At 39.4% G+C, this 27,686-nt stretch overlaps 2 protein-coding genes across 19 annotated transcripts in view; one reads left to right on the top strand and one right to left on the bottom strand.

Annotated features, from left to right (window-relative positions):
• Positions 1-7,476, bottom strand: part of SCFD2 (sec1 family domain containing 2) — a 401,788-nt gene extending 394,312 nt beyond the window's left edge. Inside the window, exon 1 of the mRNA XM_030313874.2 lies at positions 6,502-7,476. Coding sequence (XP_030169734.1) covers positions 6,502-7,339 — 838 coding nt within the window. The 5' untranslated portion in view covers positions 7,340-7,476. The remainder of the gene's footprint in view (positions 1-6,501) is intronic.
• A 6,915-nt stretch (positions 7,477-14,391) lies between these two features.
• The window catches only part of FIP1L1 (factor interacting with PAPOLA and CPSF1), an 81,377-nt gene continuing 68,082 nt past the window's right edge, over positions 14,392-27,686 (top strand). For 7 of the 18 annotated variants that reach the window (XM_030313867.1, XM_030313866.1, XM_032592983.1 and 4 more), the window contains exons 1-5: positions 14,457-14,730; positions 15,884-15,928; positions 16,032-16,071; positions 23,625-23,682; positions 24,789-24,892. In XM_030313867.1, coding sequence (XP_030169727.1) covers positions 14,646-14,730; positions 15,884-15,928; positions 16,032-16,071; positions 23,625-23,682; positions 24,789-24,892 — 332 coding nt within the window. In that variant the 5' untranslated portion in view covers positions 14,457-14,645. Of the gene's footprint in view, positions 14,731-15,883; positions 15,929-16,031; positions 16,072-23,624; positions 23,683-24,788; positions 24,893-27,686 lie in introns of all 18 variants that reach the window. The other 11 variants (XM_032592984.1, XM_032592989.1, XM_032592988.1 and 8 more) reach the window with 6 other exon arrangements.

The following is a 27,686-nucleotide window of genomic DNA, read 5'->3' as shown; positions in this document are numbered from 1 at the left end:
GAGTGGGTATCTTCATTTTACAGATCAGGAAACTGAGACCTAGAAGTTGGGCACTTGCCCAAGGACCTACGACTAGGAAGAGGCAGAGCTAAGACCACCCTACCTAACCACTCATGCCTATTATACAACCTAGCGAGCAGTAGCAGAAGCCTTATATTGAGGCTCTACCTCAATCCCCTCACTCCTTCCGTTTATGATCCCGTATGACATAAGTCTGATCACGTCACATCGTAGTTCGAAACTCCCCAATTCTCCTATCATACTTTGGCTTTTACACTAAGTCCTTACTCTGCCCTACGGTGCATTCCTTCTGCCGATCTCTCCAACTTCATCTCCTACCACAAGCCCTCCGTGTTTGCAGGACAAGCTGAAGGGATCCACACTGACCTCCTACTGTTCTTCAAACATGTCAAACATATTCCCACCTCAGATCCTTTGCACCTGCCACTGGGTCTTTATGTTCTACAACAAGACAGCCACACAGCTTGCTTCTCCTCTTCTTTCCATCTCTGCTCAAATGTCACATCCTCAGAAAGGCCTTCTCCAGCTATGCTATGCAAAATGGAAATCCTATCACTTTTTAATCTTACCCACTATATTAGCTATATATTGAATGAATGAATGAATGATTTCATATCCTTCCAACAGCACTTCAAGGTCACCATTTTACCCTGTTCACAAATGAGAAAACCCTCAAAGCTCAATGAAGAGCAAACAGCAACTAAGCCACTTAAGCCAGAACGTGAAGTTATTATACTGATGTACATTTAACACCAGCAACATCACCAGTCTTCTCAATCATACCTCACACTTGTGTTCTATTTTAAACCATATCCTCTGAACTCTAAAATATTCGCTGATTATTTTGTATTTTGTGGAAAATCAGATTGGGGGAAGAAAGAATAAATCGCTTTTCTGAACACGATGGCAGGATTGGAGCCCAACAACTGTGTTTAGTCTCTGAAGCTGCTGGCTGGATACCCTCTCAGCAGCATCTCTACTATCTAGCACAAGAGTTTCCAAACTTTTCTCTGTAGTAACGTATATGAGATGGGTTATGAGCACAGGCTCTGGAGTTAACTGTCAAGGTTCAAATCCTGACTGCCACTTACTAACTGTGTGATCTTGGGCAAGCTACATAACTCCTCAATTTCTCTGTTTCCTCATTTGCAAAGTGGAGATAATTATAATACTTCACACAACTATTGTGAAAATCAAAGGAGCTGAGATATGCAGAGTGGTGAGAAAAGTAATATGCTCTCAAATGTTAGCTGTTAACAGTCTCAAATTTCAATACTTTAACAAATAATATATACATCTTAAAACAAATATAAATGCATCAGTGTATCATAATCCCAGGAATAAGAGCCACCCTTTGGATTGGAAGTAAATCTTTAATCGAATGGATGTATTTTAAAAGTTTACATGAAACTAAAATTTAGAAGAATTGAACCAGGAGAGGAAATTTAAATCCCAGATTTACTGCCGCCACCTCCTGTCTTTTGATTTTGAACTTGAAGATTATCAGCAAAGCACTCCAGTCAGTCTTAAGAACCACAAAACAATGGAAAGGAAACCAGACTCAAACCTTTTAGGGATTCATAAATCACATCCACCTTTTTAATTCTCCCTTGAAACAAACTGGAAGCCAGAACAGTCCACAGAATGTTGTACTTAGATGCCCTGTGCAAACATGCCTGACACACTCTTAGATGCCCTGTGCAAACATGCCTGACGCACCCTGAAGCAGGGACCCAAGCTTCCGGGTGGTCTAGACATGGCAAAAGTAAGCCAAAATCATAGCAAACAGACATCAGCAGCCATTTGCTTCTCAAATAATTACAACAAATTTTCTGAACTTCTACTGCATTTCAGTGTTTCTATAGTTGAGAGTTTATTAACTGCTTCAGGAGAGTAAGGAAATTGTCTGTCTTGTTTATCACTGTTTCCCTATACCTGGAACAATAATTGGCACGTAGTAGGCCTTCAATAAATGTTTATACCAACTATTAGGCAAATTAGTATTACTCTCCACAAAGGTGATGACAATAGATGAGAAAGAAATTTATTTGTACTGTAAGCAAGATGTTAAGAATGACAGATATTTATGAATTATTGGAGGTTATTTTTGGTAGTGCTAACTTATTCTAAGAAGGTATATAAGCATATAAATTTTCTAATGGTAAATTGTCAAGGATGTTATCCAAAACATTAAACAACTAATACAAAATTAATACATGTATATGAAAATTAACACCTAACTCAAACCCTGAAAAATGTATTTCCTTTTGATTCCTATATTAAAACTGCTGTCAAGTAATTTAAATTGAAACTCCAAGTATTCAACTCATTCCAACAATTTCCAATCATCTTTTAATTTTTAGAAATTGTTGGTATCATCTTTTGAAAAAAAAATGTTTTTAATGTTTACTTATTTTTGAGACAGAGAGAGAGCGTGAGTGGGGTAGGGGCAGAGAGAGGGAGACATGGAATCTGAAGCAGGCTCCAGGCCTTGAGCTGTCAGCACAGAACCCAACGTGGGGCTTGAACTCATCAACTGCGAGATCAAGACCTCAGCCAAAGTCAGACACCTAACCGACTGAGCCACCCAGGTGTCCCTGGTGTAATCTTTTATATGCTGCAGCTATCACTGGATAAACAAAGCACCAATCTAAGTCACAATCTGATGTAAGAATCCACACCAAACTCTTGTAACAGCTTCTCCATTAAATGTATTGTCATGACTCCCAAGTCCTTATTCTTGTTACATCCCAGACAGATCAGGAAAAAATTTGAGCATGGTGATCAGGTATGTTCCTGGACACCATAGAGACTGGACCAATGACAGAGAGCACCCATGCTAACAATAATGCCACCAATACCATCCACCTACCACCCCATTCAGTTTGGGACCACCTTGGAGGAGGGCAAGTGTTGCATTCCCACAGCCATCACTGCCACCACCCCTCGCTATCTCAGTACCCTCAGCAGCTCTGGGGGACCAGCTGTCTCCACACCAACACTCCAACACTCTCCTAGGTCCTATCACTCTTCTCTACTGGGCAACAGTAGTGGGGGACTTGCAGTCCCAAAAAGTAGAGGATTTCCCTCTACTCACTAGTACAGAATTTTAATGTTTAAAAAACAGGTTTGACAACACAGCTATGTGCCAACTGAAAATCAGTCCGGAATATTTCCAACAGGAGGTCATAAGAGTATGTTGAAACATCTTTGATACAAATGAATCATTAATCTGTTCATCTGGAAGACAATTTGAGTGATTATTGAAAAGGTATCCATTAAAAAGACTAATTTTGGGGCCCCTGGGTGGCTCAGTTGGTTAAGCGTCCGACTTCGGCTCAGGTCATCATCTCGCAGTCTGTGAATTCGAGCCTCGCGTCAGGCTCTGTGCTGACAGCTCAGAGCCTGGAGCCTGCTTCGGATTCTGTGTCTCCCCCTCGCTCTCTGCCCCTCCCCCACTCATGCACTGTCTCTCTTTCTCTGTCAAAAATAAATAAACATTTAAAAAAATTAAAAATAAAAATAAAAAGACATTAATTTATAAATTACTAGGGCCACAAGAACAAACTAATCCCAATTAGGGTTACAGAGTAGCTAGAAAAAGGTGGTCAGGGAAGCCTTGCCTGAGAAGCAGAAATCTGAGCAGAGATTCCAAAATGTCAACAAGAAAGCCACGTAGATACGTGAAGGAAGAACATTCCAAGCTGAGCTGCAGAAGAACTAACTTCAAAGGCCCTGAGGCTGGGACATACTTGGCATGTTGAGGGATGGCCAGGTAGCCAGTGAGGTGGGAGACTAATGTGTGAAGGGAGATCAATGAGAGATGAGGTAGGAGAGGTATACGCAGGCAGGTCTTGTAATGGCCTTGAAAACAAAGGTAAAGAATTTGGATTTGACAGAGGGTGTGATGGAAGGCTGTGGGAAGATGGTCAGCAAGCAAATGGCATGTCAGATTTCCATATTCATGGTGATTACACAAGAACCTGCATTATCCGTGTATCTTTTGTATGTCTTAATATTTTTTTATATTTTTAACTCTCTGCGTCCTCTACTCCACTGTGTCAAATGCTGCTTTGAGAGGGAGTAAAATGAATCCTGATAATTGAACATTGGATTTGGCAATATGGAGGCCATTAGTGATCTTGATGGAGATTTGAAATTGCTGGGAAGCACTGGGGGGGGGGGGGGGGCGGGGCAATTAGAGGGGAAGGAGACTAACTGAAGGGGACTCAAGGGAAAATTGGAGCAGATGATTGTAGAGCCAGCAAGTACAGACAACTCTTTCAAGTTTGCTGTAAAATGGAGCAAGAAATAAAACAAGTTGGAGGACCACGAGGGGCTGAGAAAAAAGATGCTACATTCTGTTTGTACGTTGACCGGAAAAATCCAGTAGAAAAGATTTTTTTTTTAATGATGATCTAGGAATAGGGGAGGGTACATATCAGAGGTAAATCTTTGAGAGAAGTGAAAAGGGAAAGGACCTAGTCTGCAAAGGTGAAGAAGTTGTCATTAGATAGCAGCAGAGACAGTACCTCTCTTTTTAATACAAAGAAAGAAAAATATGTGGGTGCAGATATACCACATTTGGTGATGGGAATGCATGGAAGTTTTCTGATGGCTTATATTTTCAAGAGTCATATACAAGAAAGAGATGCCTAAGACTTAACAGAACTGTTGCTATGATGCTGGACAGCCAGGACACTAAAGTTTGCCTAACTGAAGTCAGAACGGTGGGGGAGGGGCACAAAACTATGTGACAGTTCATTGTGAAACAATCTGTCCTATTTGGGGCGTAAGGAAATAGAATTATAAACAGTATACACCACACACTCAAAAATTCAACAAGCATAAACTCCTCAGATGCTTTTTAATCCTTTTAAGAGTTCTGGGCGGTTACAGTTATACTTAAATCGCACTGACGGACTAGACACCTGTTTTTTTTGTCACATAATTAAGCTGACATTTCAGTATTCTCATTTAGCTTACTTTCTATTTTATGATCTGAAAATTAATCTTATAAGGTCAAAGACTCAAATACAGCTATTGTGGTTTTTACAACTTCATTCCACTGTTTTTCTGATCTCCTCAGAAAAATGCTTGCCAAGGTCAGTTTCCTGATCATTCTCCCTGAATTTGGGTGTGGCCAGACTATACTACTAGTAACATTACATCTACCTAATTAGAGAATCATAAAGTTGACCTTTGAAAATATGCACATGTCACTATCAGAAAGTGTTTTCTCTTCATCTATTTTAAGGGTTACATTTGTTCTCTACACATATAAATGATTGATACATTATTAAAATTTGATATGACCTACCAAATCTTCAATAGAATGAGAGCTAAGAATCAATCAATGAACATTTGAAAATATTTTCTACAATTGTGGTTAGTCTCAACTGTATTTAATCTCAAGATATCCAATTAAATACAAGTGAATCTTCAATAGAATGAGAGCTAAGAATCAATCACTGAACATTTGAAAATATTTTCTACAATTGTGGTTGGTCTCAACTGTATTTAATCTCAAGATATTCAATTAAATACAATTTCATTTAATCTCAAGATATTCAACTAAATACAATTGCATTTAATCTCAAGATATTTAAGTGTTTGTTAACACTCATTTAAAGAGACCTAAAACTAAACTGTCTGTGATAATTTCATGTATTGTACAGTTTCCCTTGCACTGGTTCATCTGTCAACATCTCTCCCACAAATTAGAGCCGTCTTATGAAGCATTACTGTGAATACTGGCATCTGCACATTTCTTTTTTTTTTTTTTTGAAATCTGCTAAAATTTTATTTTTCTTCAATATATGAAATTTATTGTCCAGTTGGTTTCCATACAACACCCAGTGCTCATCCCAAAAGGTGCCCTCCTCAATACCCATCACCCACCCTCCCCTCCCTCCCACCCCCCATCAACCCTGTTTGTTCTCAGTTTTTAAGAGTCTCTTATGCTTTGGCTCTCGCCCACTCTAACCTCTTTTTTTTTTCCTTCCCCTCCTCCATGGGTTTCTGTTAAGTTTCTCAGGATCCACATAAGAGTGAAAACATATGGTATCTGTCTTTCTCTGTATGGCTTATTTCACTTAGCATCACACTCTCCAGTTCCATCCACGTGCATCTGCACATTTCTAAAAGGTTCCCAGGTGTACAGTTCTCCTCCATGTCAGCATTATTCCATGTCCCCAGTATCTTTAGCTAGATGTAGTTGTTGTTTAACAAAGCAGTGCATGTTAAAGATGTATTTACCCGTTACAGCGTTTAACAAATTGACTACTGTAATTGCTAATTTGCTTGTCTGTATTCCCCTCTAGATGACAAACTCTGTGGGATCAGGGGCTGTATCCATCTAGTTGATCTCTGTATCCTCAACTTGACATATAGTCAGAGGTCAATAAAGCATATGCTGAATCAGTGAAAGTCCCAAAACTTTGGAGAGTGGTTAGGAAGACCCACCGCAACCCCACTTACCCGTGAGATCCAGAGTTCTGTCCACAAAGACCACTGATGCCCTGCCTGTGGCAGTCTTCCTCCTGTTCTTGGCAGGGGCATAATTAGCCAGATCTGCAGCGATGATCCGACTGAGGGAACCTACGGCAAAACACTCCTCCCGCACGCCGAAATGCTCACACAGAGAACTGAGGCCTGACACCAGGCACCTGATCTGCAGAAACAGCTCAGGGGTCAGGGCTGTGGCATCCACCTCACTCAGGCTTCCTAGCCTCCTCTTGTCCGGTCGGGCGCTGTTAAGGAGATGCACATCCTGGGGGAGCAGTGGAAAAAGGGAAGCAAAGGCTGGAGTCAAGGCAAGGTGGGGAGCCACAGGGGCGAGCAACAACGGGGCGTGGAGCACCTCGGCGGTGTAGTTCATATTGCCCATCCACTCACACAGCTTCTCCTCCAGTTGCTCGAACACCGGCTGCTGCCCTTCCAGCTCGGCCGCTGCAGCCGCCGGCACGTGATTAGCGGTGAGGTGGACAGCGTGGTTCACGGCTGTGACCACCACACAGTACTGGAAGTGACTGCGACAGATGATATCCCGTAGGGTCTCCACGGTCCGGCCTTTCAGCAGGCAGCTCAACACAAACACCGCTTTAGGCTGCTTGGCTCCACCACCAACAGCGGCGGGCTCGAACTCCCGCAGGTGACACTCAGGACCTCCCACCGCCTCCAGAAGCCGCGTGGATCCGCAGCCCCAGTGCAGGCTCTCGGCGCAGGCGGCGTCCAGGTAGACCAAAGCCCGTTTCACTTTGGCCAGCACCTGCTCCCAGCCTTGCTGGGTAAAGGACAGCACGCCCGGGGCGCTCATGGTTGGGGGCTCGCAGACTCGAGTGCAGGAACTTCTTTCAGAACTCACAGCTTCCGGGAATTGGGCTCCTGAAGGCTTTGACAGTCAACACAGTACACGTGGTGCTGCCTCTGACTTGTCCAGTGTCCGCGCACATTGATGACGTAGAGGAGCGTGATTGGCTGGCGCGGAGAACTTGCGGAAGGACGATGGGGGCTGGGGAGAAGAGGGCAGGGCTGTGTGGCTCCTGGGTGATTCGGAAGGGCTGGGCCTCGCTAAACTGTTTTCTTCTCTCCCTCTGGGCTCAGGTTCCCTTTCCCTGCGTCTTGAGAAATCTCTGGGATAATAAAAGCGAATCCGAAATTTGGCATTTTCCTTGGATCCTCTACACGTCTCTAAAAGCAGGTTTGCTCATCTAAACTCAGAGCCGCCAATAGAAGATGAAAACAACCAAGTGATGTGTAATTTTTGTAGTTAATAGATTGCTGTCACATACATTATATCGCTCAAGCCTCATAAGAAACCTACTGGTCTCGTTTTCACTTTCTCCATCTTCTTTCCCTCATTTCATTGGCACTAAATCTGGATCTGCTTCAAAAATCCTAGAATCTAGCCCCTTCGGCCCATCCATCCTTGGCGTCACCGGCTTAATCCACCGTCACCACTCAACTGGACACTAGCGATGATCCCCCATCATTTCCCAGTTTTATATCTCTTTTCCCTCCAATTCAGTTTTCTTCCTAATGAACTAACCTGGTCCTACCAAGTCTGGCCCAGTTGCCTGTAGGATACAGCCAGACTCCTTGTAATGGCACAAATCCTTCATGATTTCTCAATTTCTCCCCAGCTAATCCCTGCCTAGAACAGTATATGCATGCACAATTAAGTCAATAGATTGAGCCCAGAATGTTTCACAAGTTCAGTTCAATTCAATCACTATTTGTTAAGCACTTACTAGGTATAATCACTGACCTAGGCAACAAAGGCACAATGGTTAATGAAATAAATTCCTTGATCCATGAAGAATTTTCACCTCTGCTAAGTATTTGCCATATCATGATGTAACTTTTAACAATCTTGTTTTCCTACAACATTATACACTTAAAGGCCTGGTATATCCAACACTAGAAAATAACATGTATTTAATAAATGTTGATTAAATGACGAATAAGTGTTCAATTCATATCCATATAATAAATGATATAGTCAACGAACTTTTAATGGACATGTACAGTATTTGATACACTGTGTTAAGCATTGATCATATAAATAGAAATAAGGCACAGCCTTGCCTTCAAAAGAATCTGAAATAAAAAGACCCCCACATGTAAAGAAAGCAAATGCAATACAGTTACAGAAGCAATTTTTTTTTAATGGATAAGAGTTACAAAGGAGGAAAAATAAATTTTGATTGCATTAAGGAAAAAAGGAAGTGGTCAGAAGAAGTTGCATATAAGACATGAGTTTTGAGTTGTCTTCAAAGAAAACCAGGTGTTCACCAGGTGGACAGGATGGGGAGGAACATTCCTGGCAGTCCCAAGCAGAGACTGCATGGACAAAGGTATAGAGACATGAAACCATACAACACATTCTCTGGAAATACACACAGTTTTGTATAGCTGGAGTGTATTGTATGAAGAGAGGCCCAAGCTGAAACAGGAGCTAGGAACTAGAAAAAAGGGACAAGATCAGAGTGAGTCTTACTTTTGATTCTAAATAGTAGCAGCCAATTGAGTACAGTTAAAGGGTTGTTAGGAGTGGATATAGTTTGTTCACATCTGGAGTTTTAGGGGGGAAAGAATTCTAAATGGAAAACAGTTTGAGTGATAAGATTTAGGACAGGGAGATTATTTAGAAAACAGTCACAGCAGGTGATGGGTATTGAGGAGGGCACCTGTTGGGATGAGCACTGGGTGTTGTATGGAAAACAATTTGACAATAAATTTCATACTAAAAAAAAGAAAACAGTCACAGAAACAACTCTGGGTGAGAACAGGTAAGGATACCAACAAAGCGGCTAGACAGAGTGGGGTATATAAAAAGATGTTACGAAGATTGACAAAGAGAATGAGATAGAGGGAGGATTCCAGGTTCACACCCAGTTTCCTGGCTGGATGACTGCTAAGTAATGGTCACTGAGATTCGGAAAACCAGAAGAGAAGCAGATTGGGGAATAAATGCACTGAGTTCAGTCAGGACATGTATTTGTTTGTTTGTTTGTTTATTTGTTTAATTGTGACAAAATACATAAAATTTACCATTTAACCATTTTTAAGTACACAGTTCAGTAAATTATTTGCACAATGTTGTAAAACCAGACTCCAGAACTGTTTTATCTTGCAAAACTGAAGCTTTATGTCCATTAAACAAGAACTCCCCATTGCCCCTTCCCACTGGCAACCACAATTCTACTTTCTATTTCCGTAAATTTACTATTCTAGATATCTTATATAAATGAAATCATACAGTATTTGTCTTTTTGTGACTGGCTTATTTCACTTAGCATAATATCATCAAGGTTCATCTAACATATGAGTCAGAATTTTCTTCCTTTCTAAGGCAGGATTACATTCCATTGTCTATACCATTGTATACTGCATTTTTGGATACTGAAAGTTTGGATTTTTTGTGTAACAGGAAGCTATTGAAGGGTTTGTATTACTCAAAATGCAGTGTGGCAATGGAGATGGAGGGAATTAGACAGATTTGGGATATATTTTACAGGAAGAACTAATGGGCCTTGCTAACAGGTTTTCCTCGGTATGAGAGGGATTCGTAAGGGAAGGAGAGGAATCAAGGGTAATTCGTTGAGTTTTGGCTGGAACAACGTTGGATAATGATTACTGATAGAGGGAGTATGGGAGTGGGACAGGAGAGGTTTGGGAGGGCAACTCACAGGTTCTGTTTTTGGCATAAGTTTGACATGCTTACTCAATATCAAGGAAGGCATCAGTGAAACATCAGAGTGAGCTCAAGGACAAGTTGAGACTGCAGAAGCAAAACTGGGAGTCATTGGCTGTCAGTGACATATATCACATAGACAGTATTAAAAGTCATGGGACTGGAGGAAATGACCTTGGGAGACAAGGTAGACAGAAAAGAGAAGAGAATCCAGGAAAAATCCATTTCTTGCTCTCAGATATTACGGTGGAGTCAAAAGAATTCCTGCTGAAATTACATGCTTGAAGATAATTAGATTTACTTTATTTCAATGTGATTTGTACTTCTTTGTTCAGCATAATTAGCAATTATTATTCCTCACAAAATCAAACATATCTCCTTTTGCCTCATTTCTAAGCCCTCCACATGGATGATCAACGTTTGGCTTAAGGGTTTACTAAGCACTTATCTGGTGAAGACAGAAATAAAAAAAAATTGTTCTCATCCTTAGGGAGCGTGCAGTTTACACAACAGTATAGAGCTGAATAGGAGATGAAACAATTTTCCAGAAACAAATAGCAATATAAAAATTAGTATTAAAATATGTCAGAATGCAGAGGAAGATGGATAATTGGTGCTTAACTCCCCATTGAAGTACCTATAAAGGAAGTATCTAGAAAGAAACAAACTGCACTCTACATATGTGCAGTGATTCGGGTTGTTCAAAGGACAAAAGGCCTAAACCATAGCATACCACCATCTTGCCTCTAACTTGTCACATGCATTGACATTTGAACCCTCACTTTAGCTTTGTTAGCCTTCCAGGATGCAGGTGTAATTTGATGTTTTAATATATCAATTTACTGATGAGGAAACTGAAGAACATTGAGATTTAAGGGACGTAACTAAAGTTGGCAGTGAATAACACAGTCAGGCCTAAATGCCATATTCATGCAAAGCACATTAATGAGTACTTGCTATCTACTAGATATTGAGCAAGGCACTTTGATTTTTACCTCTTGCCGTCATTTTAATCATCATCTATTAAGCAATCCCTTTCAGTACTTCCCAAAGAGAGATATATTTAAACTGATGCTTAGTTATTTTGGGTTTTTTTTCCTAAGAACCAACAAACTGCACACACACACACACACACACACACACACACCCATACACAGACACACACAATGATAAGATGGAAAACAAATATAATCAGAACATATAGAGTATTGTAGTTTGAAGAAGTCTTAAGTTTATATCATGTCTTCAAATTACCTATCTTTAAACTCTGCTGGTGAGTCGGGAGATAAAGAAGCTTATCCAGGCAAGGAACTCAGTATAAAAGGAAGGAAGGAAGAGGCCTTTTATGAGTGGTTATTAGTGATTTATGGGCTTCTCTGCTGTGAAAATCTTTATTTTCAAAGCTTAGCTGAAATGCTACCTCCACTGTAAAGGCAATTCTGATGCCTCAGTTATTATTCATCAACTCTTCAGTTCAGTTTAAGTAGCATCTTGAAAGACAAGCTTATTTTAGGCAGCCAAAAGGAGAAAGACAATCCATGGCAGAAGGCAGTTGGTTCTTCCATGAAAGCACCAAAGTTCATTATAGACTCATGGAATAATAAATAGACAGGACTATGAGTGACTGCCTTAAGATATTCCTTTTTAAAAATTTTTTTAACGTTTTATTTATTTATTTATTTATTTTTAACGTTTATTTATTTTTGAGACAGAGAGAGACAGAGCATGAACGGGGGAGGGTCAGAGAGAGAGGGAGACACAGAATCTGAAACAGGCTCCAGGCTCTGAGCCATCAGCCCAGAGCCCGACGCGGGGCTCGAACTCACGGACCGTGAGATCGTGACCTGAGCTGAAGTCTGACGCTTAACCGGCTGAGCCACCCAGGCGCCCCAAGATATTCCTAAGCAGACTGTAAAATTGTCATTCCATTACTGTCAGTAGAGGCCAAGATCTAAGTGCTGGGCACCATCTCATGAATAAGTGGCATGTAAGAAGATGCCTTGTTTGAGGAAGGACTTCATCTAGTGAAGAGTTCTAGGAAGGTAGATGTGATACCTAGATACCGTAGGATGTGATAGACACATGCCATAGAAGCAGCATAGAGTCTAGAAGGGTGTAATTAGCTCTGCTCTACTCACCTTCCAATAACTCTGATCTCATCTCTATCCTCTTTCTTACTCCCTCCATTCCATTTCATTTTGGGTTCCTTGAATGCACCAAGCACACTTCTGCTTCAGGGCCTTTGCAATTCCTATTCTCTCAGTCAGATAGGGCTTCACCCAGAAGTCCACAAGGGCTTACTTCTTTCCTCCATTCAGCTCTCTATTCTTATGTCACGTTATTAGAATAGCTTTCCCTGATCTCTTATTATAAAATTGCACCTAATCCCTCTTCATCACTCTGCTCTAGGTCCCCCTATCCTGCTTAGTCTTCTTTATAATCCTTATCACAACTTGACAAAGCTGTACCTTTATATGTTTATTGTCTCTCTTCCTTCATTAGAATGAAAGCTTCACCAAGAGGAAGGACCTTGTTTTACTCCTTGCTGAATCTGCATACCCTAGAAGAGTCTCTGGCACTTGGTGGACCCTCCATAAATATATTTATAGAACAAAGAAAGGGAAGGAAATAAAGTGGGATTCAGGAAAGATATCACAATGTTGGCCTCAACATTGATACCTCAACAGAGTTTAGAAGTCTGCAAGGGATTATCCTAAACAGATAAGGGAGACTGGGAATAGCCTTTGAGTCTTCAAAGGTAAGGGGAGATTAAAACCACATGATTTGTTTAAATAAGGGGAGATGGTGTGGCATTGTTGGGATGTAAACATTTCATTTGTGTTTCTATTAAAGCATATCCATCTTTTTTCCCTTGTAGGGGAACTAATTAAGACACTTCTGACTTTCTTAATAAATTGATAGCATTTTAAGAGCATGGACTATGCTTTATTCATATTTTTGTTTTCCAAGTTCTTAAACAGCAGATATTCAATAAGTGTTAAATGAAGAACAATATTTATTGACCAGACAGCAAGTAAACCCATGATTGATTTGTAAACTAGAATGACTTCCTGTTGAAAACTGAGTGTCCTATTTGAAAACTTTTGGACCAAAAGAAACCTTAGAGACCATTAAATGCAGCTTTCCCATTTTGTAGAGGAGAAAACTGAAGCAAAGAAAGGTTAATTACCTGAGGTCATGCAACTAAGTAGTTATAGTTAAGAACTAGAACACTAATTTCGACCCATCATAGATGACCTTCTCCTTAAAAGATGTGTTCAAAGTAGCCTGATGATGTGGCATTATTTACTAAAAAACTGAACATTATGATCTTGGAGAATACTTGTAAAAATCTGCAAGAAGTCATTTACAAGGCTTTTGTAAATGTTTGTAGTGTTTTTAGGGAGGGTGGTTAAAGTGAAAAGTTGAAACCAATCTAAATGTACACCACTAGGGAAATAGCTATATACATTTTGTGATAGCCATGCTATGGAATATTGGGAAGCACTTAAAAATGGATATAGTTTGATGTATACTAACATGGGAAGGATCTCCAAGACACTTCATAAAAATTAAAAAAAAAAAAAAAAGCAATCCGCAGAATGATACACAGTATCGCACCCTTTAAGATTCGTTAATCTCAGGTTCTTCCACCAAAACAATACACGTGAAGTAAACATATAGAAAATCCGAGGATTCACACCAAACAGAAAACGAGGGATACTTGTGCAAAGGACGGTAGTGGATGAGGGGGGTCTTCGACCTTATGTGTAACGTTTTATTGTAACAAAGAGAATGCATTATTCATTCACGAGCTCGGCTTTCGTTTGCTGTTAAAATTAAATATTCAACAAAGTAGGCATTGTTTTCCTCTCTAATGAGAAACGAGCGATAAGGTAACAATTCTGTGTCGAGTGATACAACATGTGAAGAACGAAACAAGGCCTTTAATAAGATTAAAACACAGACAAAAAAGTTGAGAAAGAAAGCGTTAAAGGACAAGGGAACAAGAGTACGCTGGCCGGCATAGGCAGCTTATCAGAGGAAAGGGTGGGGGAGGGGAACCCTCCCCGACGCAGGACGCCAGGGGAGGCCACGCTAAAAAGGCAAAACGGGATTCCACAGGGGCGGGGCCAACCACGGCGCGCATGCGCAACCAGGTCCAGGTGGCCGGCGCCGCGGAAGCGAAGCCTCCTAAAGACGCCGCGCGCTGGGGCTGCTGCTGCGCCTGCGCAGGCGGATCGCCGCCGGAGTCGTCTTGTTTGCAGGCTGAACGCCGCGGCCGCCTTTCCTGGATTTGAGTCTCGCGCTTTCTTCGTTTGCTCGCCGGCGGGTTCGCGCCCCTCTCGCGCCCCCGGGCAGCGAGGCTGGGAAGGGGTTGGAGGGGGCTGTTGATCGCCGCCTTTAAGTTGTGCTCGGGGCGGCCATGTCGGCCGGCGAGGTCGAGCGCCTAGTGTCGGAGCTGAGCGGCGGGACCGGAGGGGATGAGGAGGAAGAGTGGCTCTATGGCGGTACGGAACTTCCTGTCCCTTCTCTCACTCCCGGGTTCTCTCAGGCCTGTCCTCCCGGCCCGTCAACGGCCGGCGTCCTGGGCCCCTCATGCCGCCCCTGGGGCCTCTGGTACGGAGCCTCCTCCGGCCTGAGAGTTAGGCCGAGTGCGGCGTGCGCGTTCCCGCCTCCCCGCCCCCAGCCTCCTCCCGCCCAGCCCACGCCCCCATCACGCAGCCACCCCGCGGCCGCCGGGCTGGGCCGGGGGCTGGGCACCGGGCCGGACCCCGTCTCCCGGTCCTCCCCGCCGGGGATTCCCGGCCGCCTCGCTTCCGCGCTCTTTCCCCTACTGTTCTATCTCGATTCTGAGCTCTGTTGGTGTGTCTGTTCTTGCCCCTTGGCTGTAGGATGCCCTCCCTGTCCCTTTCTTTCAGAAACAGTCTTTCTGTAATAATAGCTAAATAAAGTTGATGCTGTAAAACTAACGTCTTGTTTCTTGATGGTCAGTTTGTATGGAATGCACCTGCAAGGGTACCTCCTTGTCTGAAAGTCGTGCTTTAAAAATAATTAATTAAAAGAGAGAGAGAGAGAAAGAGATGGAATACATTATGGCCCATAAAGAAAACCCCGAATGTCTCCTGTATTAAGGTGAAGTTTTTCTTTTTTAAGAGACTGCTCTTTAACCCACATCATTACAAGTATCTCATGTCCCTTAGCCTTATAGTTTTCAGTTATCTCGTATATATCTTTTTTCCCAAAAATAAGTTCAGTGCACTTTGTACTTCCCTCTTGAAAGGGACTTGACATCTAGCTTTTAACTTTTCATTAAGTCACAGTCCCTTGTCTGTTAATGATAACTAGATTTGAAAGTTAATTATTTATTCCTTACCTAAAATATGTATTCTTTAGTATAGTAAAAGTGCACGTTTGAGCACCATGCAGCTCCTTGATGCTGTGGCTTTGACAAACCTGTAAAATTGTCTTTGGTGGCAAGATTCAGCATTAGTAATATTCTTTGGAATGTAAATGTGTAGGGTTTCCTTAACAAAGATCTAGAAATTTTTAATGCCTCTTAAATTAAGCTTACTTTTATAAAAGTAAAGTCATTTTTTTTTTCATAAAAGACATATCTTGTTAAGTCATTATAAGGTGATCTAACTTTGGATGTGCTTATAGGCCCATGGGACGTGCATGTGCACAGTGATTTGGCAAAGGACCTAGGTTAGTGCTTGTGATGATCACTTCAGATTTTCATAATACTGGTTTCTTTAAGAGTGGTTTGTTTGTTAATTTTATTTATTTATTTATGTATTTTTTTTGGTAGATGAAAATGAAGTTGAAAGGCCAGAAGAAGAAAATGCCAGGTTAGTGGAACTTGTTGTCGATACTTCTGCAGATTGTGTGGTAACAGTGGTTCTGTCAACACATTGTCAAATTTATTTGATAGTCTTTGGCTTAATTACAGCATACTGACTTAAAGTTCACAGGCGTTGATTCCGTTAGAATTTTTAATCAGTTCTGTGTTTATTTGCTAGTAGCGTAGGGGACAAAGTGTTTGAGGTAAGGGTTTGAATACTCTTCACTATTAAGTACTTTGTACTCTTAAGTGAGTTCAGAAGTAGAATATACGATTATAACCATTAGACTAATAAGAAAAAACTTTAAAAAATGTTTTTGATAAAAAAAAAGAATCCTTTAAATTACTAGTTTCACAATACCTTTGATGGTGTAGTGCACTTTGGTTATTTCCATGTTTTAAAATATGTAAAGTCAGATATTTAATGAATTTGTTATAAGATTGATTCCCTTTGTTAGACTACTAGAAATACATGACTGTCGTTTATAGAACACGTAAAAGCAGCTTGAAACTTCTCCAAATTTCAAAACAACTCACACATGGGAGTCCGTCAACATGCTTACATTACTGATCAAATGTAGTATCAATGCCTTGATGTCCCATAATGAAGGCATGGTTAAAAAAAAGAGCTTTGAAAGATTATTTGGTTTTAAAAAGTAGAGAAAATACCATTTTACGCCCGCTTGGATGGCTGTACTCAAAAAGAAAGTAACAGGTGTTGGTGAGGACATGCAGAAATTGGAACTCTCATACACTGATCGTGGAACTGTAAAAAGGTTCGGCTACTTTGGAGAACAGGCAGTTCCTCAAAAGGCTAAGCACAGTTACTATATGATCCAAGAATTCCAGTTCTACATAGATGCTTTAGAAAAATGATACATATCCACACAAAAACTTGTACATGAATGTTCACAGCAGCGTTATTTATAATAGCCAAAAAATGGATATAAGTGCCCATCAAATGATGAATGGATGGACAAAATATGGTATATTCATACAGTGGAATACTATATAGCAGTGAAAAATGAAGTGCTGATACCTGTAACAACATGGATGAATCTAGAGAACATTATGCTAATTTAAAGAAGCCAGTCCCCAAGGACTACATATTGTATGATTCTGTTTATATTAAAAGTAGAGAATAGGTAAATGCATAGAGTGGTTGGCAGGACCGAGGTCGGGGAAAATGGGTAGTGACTATTAATATATGCAGTGTTTCTTTTTAGGGTGATGAGAATGTCCTGGAATTAAGTAGTTGTAATGGTTGCACTATTTTGTAAACATGAAAAGTCATTCCGTTGATTGCTTTAAACGGATGGTTTGTGTGGCATATGAATTCTGTTTCAAGCTGGCAGGGTTATACCTTGGAGATACTGTGGGTTCAGTTCCACACCACTCCAATAAAGTGAGTCAGATGAATTTTTTGGTTTCCTGGTGCCTATAAAAGTTATGTTTGTAATGTTGTCTCTCTCTCTTTTTTTTTTAATAGTTTCAACTTTTTTTGAGAGAGAAAGAGGAAGGCAGAGATAGGGACAGAAGATCCAAAGTGGGCTCTGCTCTGACAGCAGCAAGCCTGATGCAGGGCTCAAGCTCACAAACTTCGAGATCATTACCTGAGTGGAAGTTGGACACTCAACTGACTGAGCCACCCAGGGCGCCACTATACTGTAGTCTCTTAAGTGCAATGGTACTATGCCTAAAAGACAATATACGTACCTTAATTAAAAACTATTTTTATGCTAAAAAAAAATCCTAACCATCATCTGAGCTTTTGGCAAGTCATAACGTTTTTGCTGGTTGGAGGGTCTTTGAAATTGAACTCTGCTGACTGATCAGGGTGGTGGCGGCTGAAGGTTGAGGTGGCTGTGGCAGTATAAGACAATGACCTCTGCCACATGCACGGACTTTTCCTTTCACGAACGACTTCTCGGTAGCACATGATGCTGTTTGTTAGCATTTTGATAGTAGAACTTCTTTCCAAATTGAAGTCAATCCTCTCAGACGCTGCTGCTTTATCAGCTAAGTTTATGTAATATTCTATATTCTAACTCCTTTGCTGTCATTTCCACAGTCTTCACACCGTCTTCACCAAGCATAGATTCCGTCTCAAGAAACCACTTTCTTTGCTCATCCATGAGAAGCAGCCCCTTGTCTGTTCATGTTTTGTCCTGAGATTGCAGCAATTCTGTCACATCGTCAGGCCCCACTTCTCATTCTAGTTCTCTTGTTATTTCCACCACGTCTGCAGTGACTTCCTCCACTGAAGTCCTGAACCCCTCCCAGTCATCCACGAGGCTCGGAATCAACTTCCAAACTCCTCTTCATATTTGATATTTGGACCTCTCCCCATGAATCATGGATGGATTTTTTTTTTTTATTTATTTTTTTAATTTACATCCAAGTTAGCATATAGTGCAACAGTGATTTCAGGAGTATATTCCTTAATGCCCCTTACCCATTTAGCCCATCCCCCCTCCCACAACCCCTCTAGTAGTCCTCTTTTTGTTCTCTATATATTTGTCTCTTATGTTTTTATATTATTTTTGCTTCCCTTATGTTCATCTGTTTTGTGTCTTAAATTTCTCACATGAGTAAAGTCATATACTTGTTTTTCTCTGACTAATTTCACTTAGCATAATATTCTCTAGTTCCTTCCACGTAGTTGCAAATGGCAAGATTTCATTCTTTTTGATTGTCGAGTAATACTCCATTGTGTGTGTGTGTGTGTGTGTGTATATATATATATATATATATATACACACACACACACACACACCATGTCTTCCTTATCCATTCAATGGATGAATGTTTTTTTTTATTTTTTGTTTTTTTTCTTTTTTTTTCTTATTTATTTTTAATTTTTAAAATTTACATCCAAGTTAGTTAGCATATAGTACAACAATGATTTCAGGGGTACATTCCTTAATGTCTCTTACCCATTTAGCCCATCTCCCCTGCCACAACCCCTCCAGTAACTCTGTTCTGCGTATTTAAGAGTGTCTTATGTTTTGTCCCCATTCCTGTTTTTGTATTATTTTCCTTCCCTTATGTTCATCTGTTTCGTATCTTAACTGACTGAGCCACCCAGGTGCCCCCATCTGTTTTGTGTCTTAAAGTCCTCATATGAATTAAATCATATGATATTTGTCTTTCTCTGACTAATTTCTCTTAGCATAATACCCTCTAGTTCCATCCACGTAGTTGCAAATGGCAAGATTTCATTCTGTTTGATTGCCGAGTAATACTCCATTGTGTGTGTGTGTGTGTGTTGTGTATATACACATATATATATACGTATATATGTATATATATGTATATATACACACTACATCTTCTTTATCCATTCATAATGGATGGATGTTTTTAATGGCATCTCGAATCATGAATCCTTGCCAGAATGTATTCAGATTATTTTGCCCAGATCTTCCAGACAACTGGAATCATGGTCTCTGACAACTATATGCTTATGAAATGTGTTTCTTCAGTAATAAGACTTGAAAGTCAAATGACTCCTTGATCCATGGGCTGCAGAATGGATATTTGTTATGGGGCATGGAAACATTAATCTCCTTGTGTGTCTCCAACAGAGAGCTCTTGAGTGACCAGGCACATTGTTGATGGGCAGTAATATTTTGAAAGGAATCTTTTTTTCTGAGCAGTAGTCTCAACAGTGGCTTAAAATATTCAGTAAACCATGTTGTCAACAGATGTGCTGTCATCCAGACTTTGTTGTTCCACTTTTAGGGCAGAGCACAGGCAGAGTGGATTTAGCATAATTCGTAAGGGCCCTAGGATTTCAGAATGGTAAATGAGCATAAGTCACCAGCTGCATTAGCCCCTAACAAGAAAAGAGTCAGCCTGTCCTTTGAAACTTTGAAGCCAGGCCTTGACTTTTCTTGAGCTGTGGAAGTCCCAGATGGCATCTTCTTCTAATAGGAGGCTGTTTTATCTACATTGCAAATCTGTTTAGTGTAGCCACCTTTATGAATTATCTGAGTGAGACCTTCTGGGTAACTTGCTGCAGCTTCTGTATCAGCACTTGCTGCCTTGCCTTGCACTTTACGTTACGGAGATGGCTTCTTTCCTTAAACCTCACGAACCAACCTCTGTTAGCTTTGAACTTTTTTCTTGCAGCTTCCTCACCTCTGTCAACCTTTACAGAATTGAAGAAAGTTATAAGGGCTTTGCCCTGGATTAGCCTTTGGCTTAAGGGAATGTTGTGGCTGGTTTGGTCTTCTGCCCAGACCACTCACACTTTATATCAGCAGTAAGGTATTTTTACTTGCTTATCATTCGTGGCTTCACTAGAGTTTAGCTCTTTTAATCTTCTTCAAGAATTTTTCTTTTGTGTTCACACCTTTGCCAACCAGTGGCAGAGGCCTAGGTTTTGGTCTTTGATATGCCTTCCTCACTAAGCTTAATCATTTCTAGCTTTTGAATTAAAGTGAGAGACCTGTGGACTCTTTCACTTGGACACTTAGAGGCCATTAGAGGATTGTAAATTGACCTAGTGTGGATATTGTTGTGGTTCAGGGAATAGGCAGCCTAAGGAGCAGGAGAGAAAGAAGAGGTGATGGTTGGTCAGTAGAGTGGTTAGAACACACAAAATATTTATTAAGTTCACCATCTTAAGTGGTTGTGATTCATAGCTCCCCAAAACAATTATAATAGTAACATCAAGGAGCACTGATCACAGACCACCATAATAAATACAATAGTGAAAAAGTGTAAAATATTACCAGACTCACCAAAATGTGACAGAGACACAAGGTAAGCAAATGCTATTGGAAAAATTGCACTGCTGGGTGACACAGTGTTGCCACAAACCTCAGTTTGTAAAAAATTTACCTGGGAAGTTCAGTAAAGTGAGGTGTAATGGAGCCAAGCATGATAAAAGGAGGTACGTATGCACTTGTTAAAAAGTGAATGAAGGGAAGAAGTAAGACATAGAAATAGAACTACCTTAAGGGATGCTGAAATTATATTTCCTCACTTAAAAATATCCCCTTTATTGGAAGACTTTTTTTTCACTCATTGCTATATCATGTGAAATTTTATCATTCAGTTTTGAAATTTGGTCCAACCCAGTTCCTAACCCTAATCTCAGTTACTCACAAAGTTGATTTGTGTAGCTTATAGTTATGAAAGTAATTGAAAATTTCTTCATACTGCTTTTTAATTGGTGAAGAATCAATGGATAATGCTACAGATTCATAATTAAATACCTTTTTTTATGAGCTAATCTTTATTCCATTAATTTTGTTAGTATTGGTTCTTGGTTACAATCCTTGAAGCCTGTTTTTTGATTGAATGAATGTCCTTTAATTGTTTTTATACTCAGTGTGATTTGTTTCTTCTTAAATGTTTGTTTACTTTTGAGAGAGACAGAGACAGACTGTGAGTGGGTTAGGGGCAGAGAGAGAGGGAGACACAGAATCCGAAGCAGGCTCCAGGCTCCGAGCCGTCAGCACAGAGCCCAATGTGGCTCGAACTCACGAGCTGTGAGATCATGACCTGAGCTGAAGTCGGAGGCTCAACTGACTGAGCCACCCAGACGCCCCTTAGCGTGATTAAATATATTGGAGGGAAGCCTCTACCTTCCTTGAGCATTACTGTCAAAATGTCTTTATATTCTTTATTAAAAATTTATTTGGAGAGCTATTAAGTTTATTTCATTCTGTGGAAAAGTTCTACTCTTAAAGCTTAATTTTTCTAGAAAAAGCTTGTAATTTTATATTTGTAGCATTTTAATGTTGATAGGAATTAAAACTTTTAGAAGTATTGGGTAAGGCATGTTCACCAAACCCGTGTTCTGGTATTCAGCTTGGACTGATCAGAGTCCTTGCTATTAGAGTTCTCCCCAGCTTCTTTGTGACCAGTTCATTGTTACAACTTCTTAACCATTGTATTATGCTGTGTCCAATTTTGTCATGTTGTTTAATCCAAGGTTTGGCTAACTACACTGTTCCATGGCATAAAAAGCATGCTAAACTTGTTTCTGGTTACCTAGAAACTTAAGCAGGAGGTAAACGTACTGAAGAATTATAGTTGCATATTTTCTTGGGTCAAGCAGTAAAACAATGAAAACTTCACATTCAAATTTTTCAATTATTATCTTTATTTTGCTTTATATGAGGATTGTACTACTGTAAAATACCACTATAGAGATTGCATTGACTTCTATAAAACTGCTTGACAAAATGAAGTTTAGAAGAGATAAACAAATGTAATGAAAAGAGGTTTGAGCTATATCGACATCTGGATATCGTTCTCAGAAATCCTACTAAATGTGAGTTAGTTGCTTTGTACTTCAGTGCCTTTATTTGTAAAATGAGTTTAATGGTTAATTCCCACTATCAAAATCCTAATTATTGAAATATAAGAAACCAATTACAGGGGTGCCTGGGTGGCTCAGATTGCTAAGCATCCGACTCTTGATTTTGGCCTAGGTCATGATCTCAAGGTTTATGAGATCCAGCTTGGGATTCTCTCTCTCCTCTCTCTGCCCCTCTCCCTTCTTGTGAGCACATGTGTTCTCTCTCTCTCAAAATAAATGAATCATTAAAAAAAAGGAAGCCAATTACACTATAATACTATAAGTTTTATTTGATGGTTAATGACCAGATGCTTGAGTCTCATGAGAAAAGAGGGGTTTATTTTTTTATATCAGTTTTGCTTTAATAAGGCAAATACAGGTATTAACTGGACTTTAAAAAGTTATTAGTTTTGGGCGTGCCTGGGTGGCTCAGTTGGTTAAGTGACCAACTTTGGCTCAGGTCATGATCTCACAGTTTGTGGGTTCGAGCCCTGCGTAGGGCTCTGTGCTGACACCTGAGAGCCTGGAGCCTGCTAAGAATTATGTGTCTCCTCTCTGCCCTCCCCTTCTCATTCTCTGTCTCAAAAATAAATAAACATTAAAAAAAAAAACGGTTTTTTTAATGCATCAGAATTAGGTCTGGAGCTCTTTATTGGCACCAAATTGGAAGATAGTCTTCTAGGAAGATAAGCTTTTCTTTAATCCTAAAATGTATTTTTCATGCAACGAAGAACGTGTGTCCAATAAGATAGGTGAAACAAAACCAGAACGGAGCATGTGTGTTAACTGAATACTGGTAGAGTTAATGTGGTCATATTAAAGTTCTTCAGTTCCTCAGGCGGCAGGAATGGAGGAAACTGTGTATTCCGTAGCCTTAGGCAATTTTAGTAGTCCCTGGCACATGGTGGATGTTCAGTAAAGAGTTAGGATAAGTAAAATTAAGTGTGATGAAGATTTTTTAAATATTAAAAAACTTGAACTATACCCCACTGTCAAGTTGCAAATTTCATATCATTAAAAAATTGTAGAGGCAGTTCCATTCTACTTTCAGTGTTGAGTCTGGATTTTATGCAAGGCAGCAGGAATGGTGGAATAACACAGGCAGTTTTTGCCATCCTTTTTTTTATCCAGTGGAGACCCTAATTTTAGGAAATTATCAGACATAGCTTAAGAATACTAGTATATCCTGTCTGTACCTCTGAAAAGTAATACCAGACTTATGTGCTTATCTTTATTATTCATAGTGCTAATCCTCCATCTGGAATTGAAGATGAAACTGCTGAAAACGGCGTACCTAAACCGGTAACACAAGGCTTTGAAGTCCAGTTACTTCCCTATGTGAAGTCTTTATCAGTAGTTTCCTGTTCACTAAGGAAGAAAGCCAAAAATTTAAGATGACTTTCAGTGTCCGGCGTGATCTGGCCCCGTTTATATCTCCAGCCTCATCTGTTGCCATCAAAAACATAGCGATGAGAATAGTGGGAAGAGACTTCAGATGAAATGGAGCGTGTGCAAAGACGTGAAGTTTAATCCTTTCAAGGAACTGAATGATTGTAGCTCAACTAAAGATTATAATGAGACTCATTTTGAAGGAAGACTTTAAGTCCCACAGCACAAGTTTGAGTGCCATAATTTTTAGCAAGACAATTCTTTATATAAGTGATAGTCTCTGACCTCATTCATGCCTGTTAAAAGTGATGTGTTTTGGATTGAACATGTATTCTTGGTCTTACAAATATTTTAACATTCTGTTTCTATATAAAAAAGAAAGAAAGAAATCCTTACTCTGCAGGCTTGAATTGAATACAAAAAAAATATATTGCCTGAGGTGATCTACTTTTTTATTTACTGTTATGTGACTGACCACGAAATAGCCTTTTGGAGCCAAAATACAACCTTCATAAATGGTCCTACTTTTTACTCCTAAAACAAGTATTTCCTCAGTCACTTGCACCCTGGGCCTCGTCTAGCTGCAAATGAATGACAAGAATTAAGTGAGCTGCTCCGTAACGATTTGGTGCTTTTTAACCATGACGCTGTGACTCTTAACAGTATCCTCTTCATATTCTTGCCAAAAATTTCTCACTCAATTTTTTTTATAATTTATATTCTAGATATTTTAGTACAATGCCTTAGATTTGTTTTGCAGAGAAGCATTTATAAATAACAGGAAAAAATATATGAGGTGTTATTTACAAAAAGATGCTGAAAAACATTTTATTTCACATTCTTATCCCATTTTATCATGGAAAACAAAAGTTATAAATGAGGTATCAGTGCTATGAGATTATAACTTTTTTTCTCTAAAACTACTTCAAAAATCACAAAATGATTACTTTTTCACTTATTCATATTAGGTGTTGAGATGGATTATTGAATGTATTCTGTAATTGTTTATGTTGGTATAGAAAGTGACCGAGACTGAAGATGATAGTGATAGTGACAGTGATGACGATGAGGATGATGTTCACGTCACTATAGGAGACATTAAAACGGGAGCACCACAGTATGGGTAAGTTATTTTTAACTAACGATTACGTGCCTCAATGCAAGGTAGTGTGCTTATCTCGAACCAGTAATGGTTGATTCCATATTTTTTACATTTTTCCGTCTTACCATGCAATGAAAGAACTCTTGTTAAAATTTCACCATGAGTTTCTAAAAGAGCAGATCCTAAAAGTTCTTGTCACAAGAAAAAAAATATATTACTGTCTGGTGACGGATGTTAACTAATCATTTTTCAATATATAGTATCAAGTTATTATATTGTACACCTAAAATTAATACAGTGTTGTGTCAGTTTTATCATGATAAAAAGAGATTTCACCATGAAAATCTTTCTTAAAGATAAAGTTAATTTATTAGGCAAATTACGTGGAAGCAGCTGTTTTTGATTTCTAAAATTAAAGTGTTTTTATAAATGAATTGAATACTACACATTCTTTAGTTAGAGTTAAAAAACCTTAAATTACAGTTTTCACCTACATTGTTCTTCCATTATATTATCCACAACCGTGTTTAGGTTTTTAATTTATTGTCCAGTAAAAATGGTATCAAAAGTGTTTCTTTTTGCTCCTCATAATGTATTTTTGAAGTTGTTCATTGTCCTGTAGGCTTTTTAAGCCAATATGTTGTATCAAGTTTTATAGTCTATAAAACTAGATCAAGTGAATCGACTGTCATTAGCTCGTTGAGCACATAAAGAATCTTCCAGAAAAGTTGAAAGGGAATATATTAAAGTACAGAATGTGATTTTGTTATGGTGGTAGAATAAGAGTCCATATTTTTTCTGTGTTTTTTCAGATTGGATGTATAATGTGGTACATTAGGAATGCATTAGGAACATAAAACTTTCATTAATTGCACTGTAGTTCAGTAAGCAGCCTTATCTGGAATCAAGCAATATATACATAAATACTTTTGAGTATTTTATTTCTATAGCAGAGCCATTTTGTTCAGTTATTTTAGGAGCTTAAAGGTAACTCAGTTATTGTTGTGGTCGGTTTCACATTATAATAAGCACTGCCTGTGTAATCTTAAAACTCTAGGGAGCAGGGTTGAGAAGAGACTTCTTCATATGAGAGGTAGATTGGTGTTCCATCTCCACTTAAAGAATTAGTGTTGGGCTTCTGTATAATGCTGATAGGCCTTTGCCATCTGCATTATGCAAAAGGAACGCTGTAATCCTTGTGTTTAGTAAATACTGTTACATAAAATTATTTGTATCTGCATCTATAGAACAATTGAAGCAAATGGTGAGGTGTTTTTTTTTTTATTAACATCAAATTTTTGTTAGGAATTGCAATCAAATGTTAAATGTATATAGACTCCCACAGTACTTTTTCTGAACTTTATTTCTTATAGCAATTTCCAGTTTCATGAAATATGCTTATTTTACCCATCATCTGGATTATACAATTTACATTTTGCTAGGTCTGCTTTATCATTTATATGGGAAATGTGTATATCTCCATCTATCTATGCTTACACCCATTCTTCAGTTGATCTACTTTTTATGTTTTTTATGCATTTCAAAGTAACTTTTATAGATCTTTCTGAAGGGTATAGAACTTACTTAACCTTGATATTTCAAGATCTGTCCCTTGAAAACTGAAAGATCTTGTGAGAAAATGAAGTTTGATGAACATTTTGTGCACAGAATTTTCAGAAGCAAGTTTAAAGAGCAAATTGTATTCCGGGAACAATACTAAATGGATTTATCGTAAGCTGTTAGAAAGTACAAAATAGCATTTTTTTAGGTAACATACTTTTGTTACGAAGTTCATTTTCTCTATATAAGGTATGAAGGAAAGCAAATTAAAAAATTTTTTTTAATGTTTACTTATTTCTGAGAGAGAGAGACAAAGTGCAAGCAGGGGAGGGGCATAGAGACAGGGAGACACAGAATGCGAAGCAGGCTCCAGGCTCTGAGCTGTCAGGCACAGAGCCTGACGAGGGGCTCAGACTCCCAAACCGCAAGATCATGACCTGAGCCGAAGTCAGATGCTTAACCGACTGAGCCACCCAGGCTCCCCAGAAAGCAAATTTTAGAGTAGGAATAATTTTTTTTTCTTAACATTTATTCATTTTTGAGTTCATTTTTGAGACAGAGACAGAGCATGAATGGGGGAAGGTCAGAGAGAGAGAGACACACAGAATCTGAAACAGGCTCCAGGCTCTGAGTGGTTAGCACAGAGCCCGACGCAGGGCTCGAACTCACAGACCACGAGATCATGACCTGAGCTGAAGTCGGACGCCCAACCGACTGAGCCACCCAGGCGCCCCTAGAGTAGGAATAATTTAAGTCATATAGAGAAGTAGTTTCTTACCTTTGAGATTCATCCATCCATTTAATAAACAGTTTTTAAAAAGTTTGGCACTGCATTAATTGATGAGAATATGAAAAGTAATAATATAGTCCTTATTAGAAATAGTGAGGAAGACAGACATGTGAGCAAATACTTTCGGTGCAGTTTAAGTGCTAGAATAGAATGTACAAGGTGATTGGAAAGCTTTGAGAGGAGAGTTACTAAAAAGCCTATGTATTAAAGAAAAAATCCTAGAGGCGGTAATATTTGAATTTCTTTGAATGATTCTTGAGACAGAAGAGGACTGATGATTTAGCAGGGACACTACTGCGATGTGGTGGAAGCCTGGCTTAGAGGAACATGGCTGGAGGATACAATAGATGGGAAAAAATGGTTAAAACCACTTTAGGGAATTAGAACCTTTAAAAGTTTATAGGCAGGAGTTAGAACCTTTAAAGGTTTATAGGCAGGTTAGGTTATGTGAAAAGATAACTAGCA

Source organism: Lynx canadensis, chromosome B1, assembly GCF_007474595.2.
Source record: "Lynx canadensis isolate LIC74 chromosome B1, mLynCan4.pri.v2, whole genome shotgun sequence".
Lineage (NCBI taxonomy): Eukaryota > Metazoa > Chordata > Mammalia > Carnivora > Felidae > Lynx > Lynx canadensis.
Note: the sequence above shows the minus strand (reverse complement) of the source record. Positions and strands in the feature narration are given on the sequence as shown.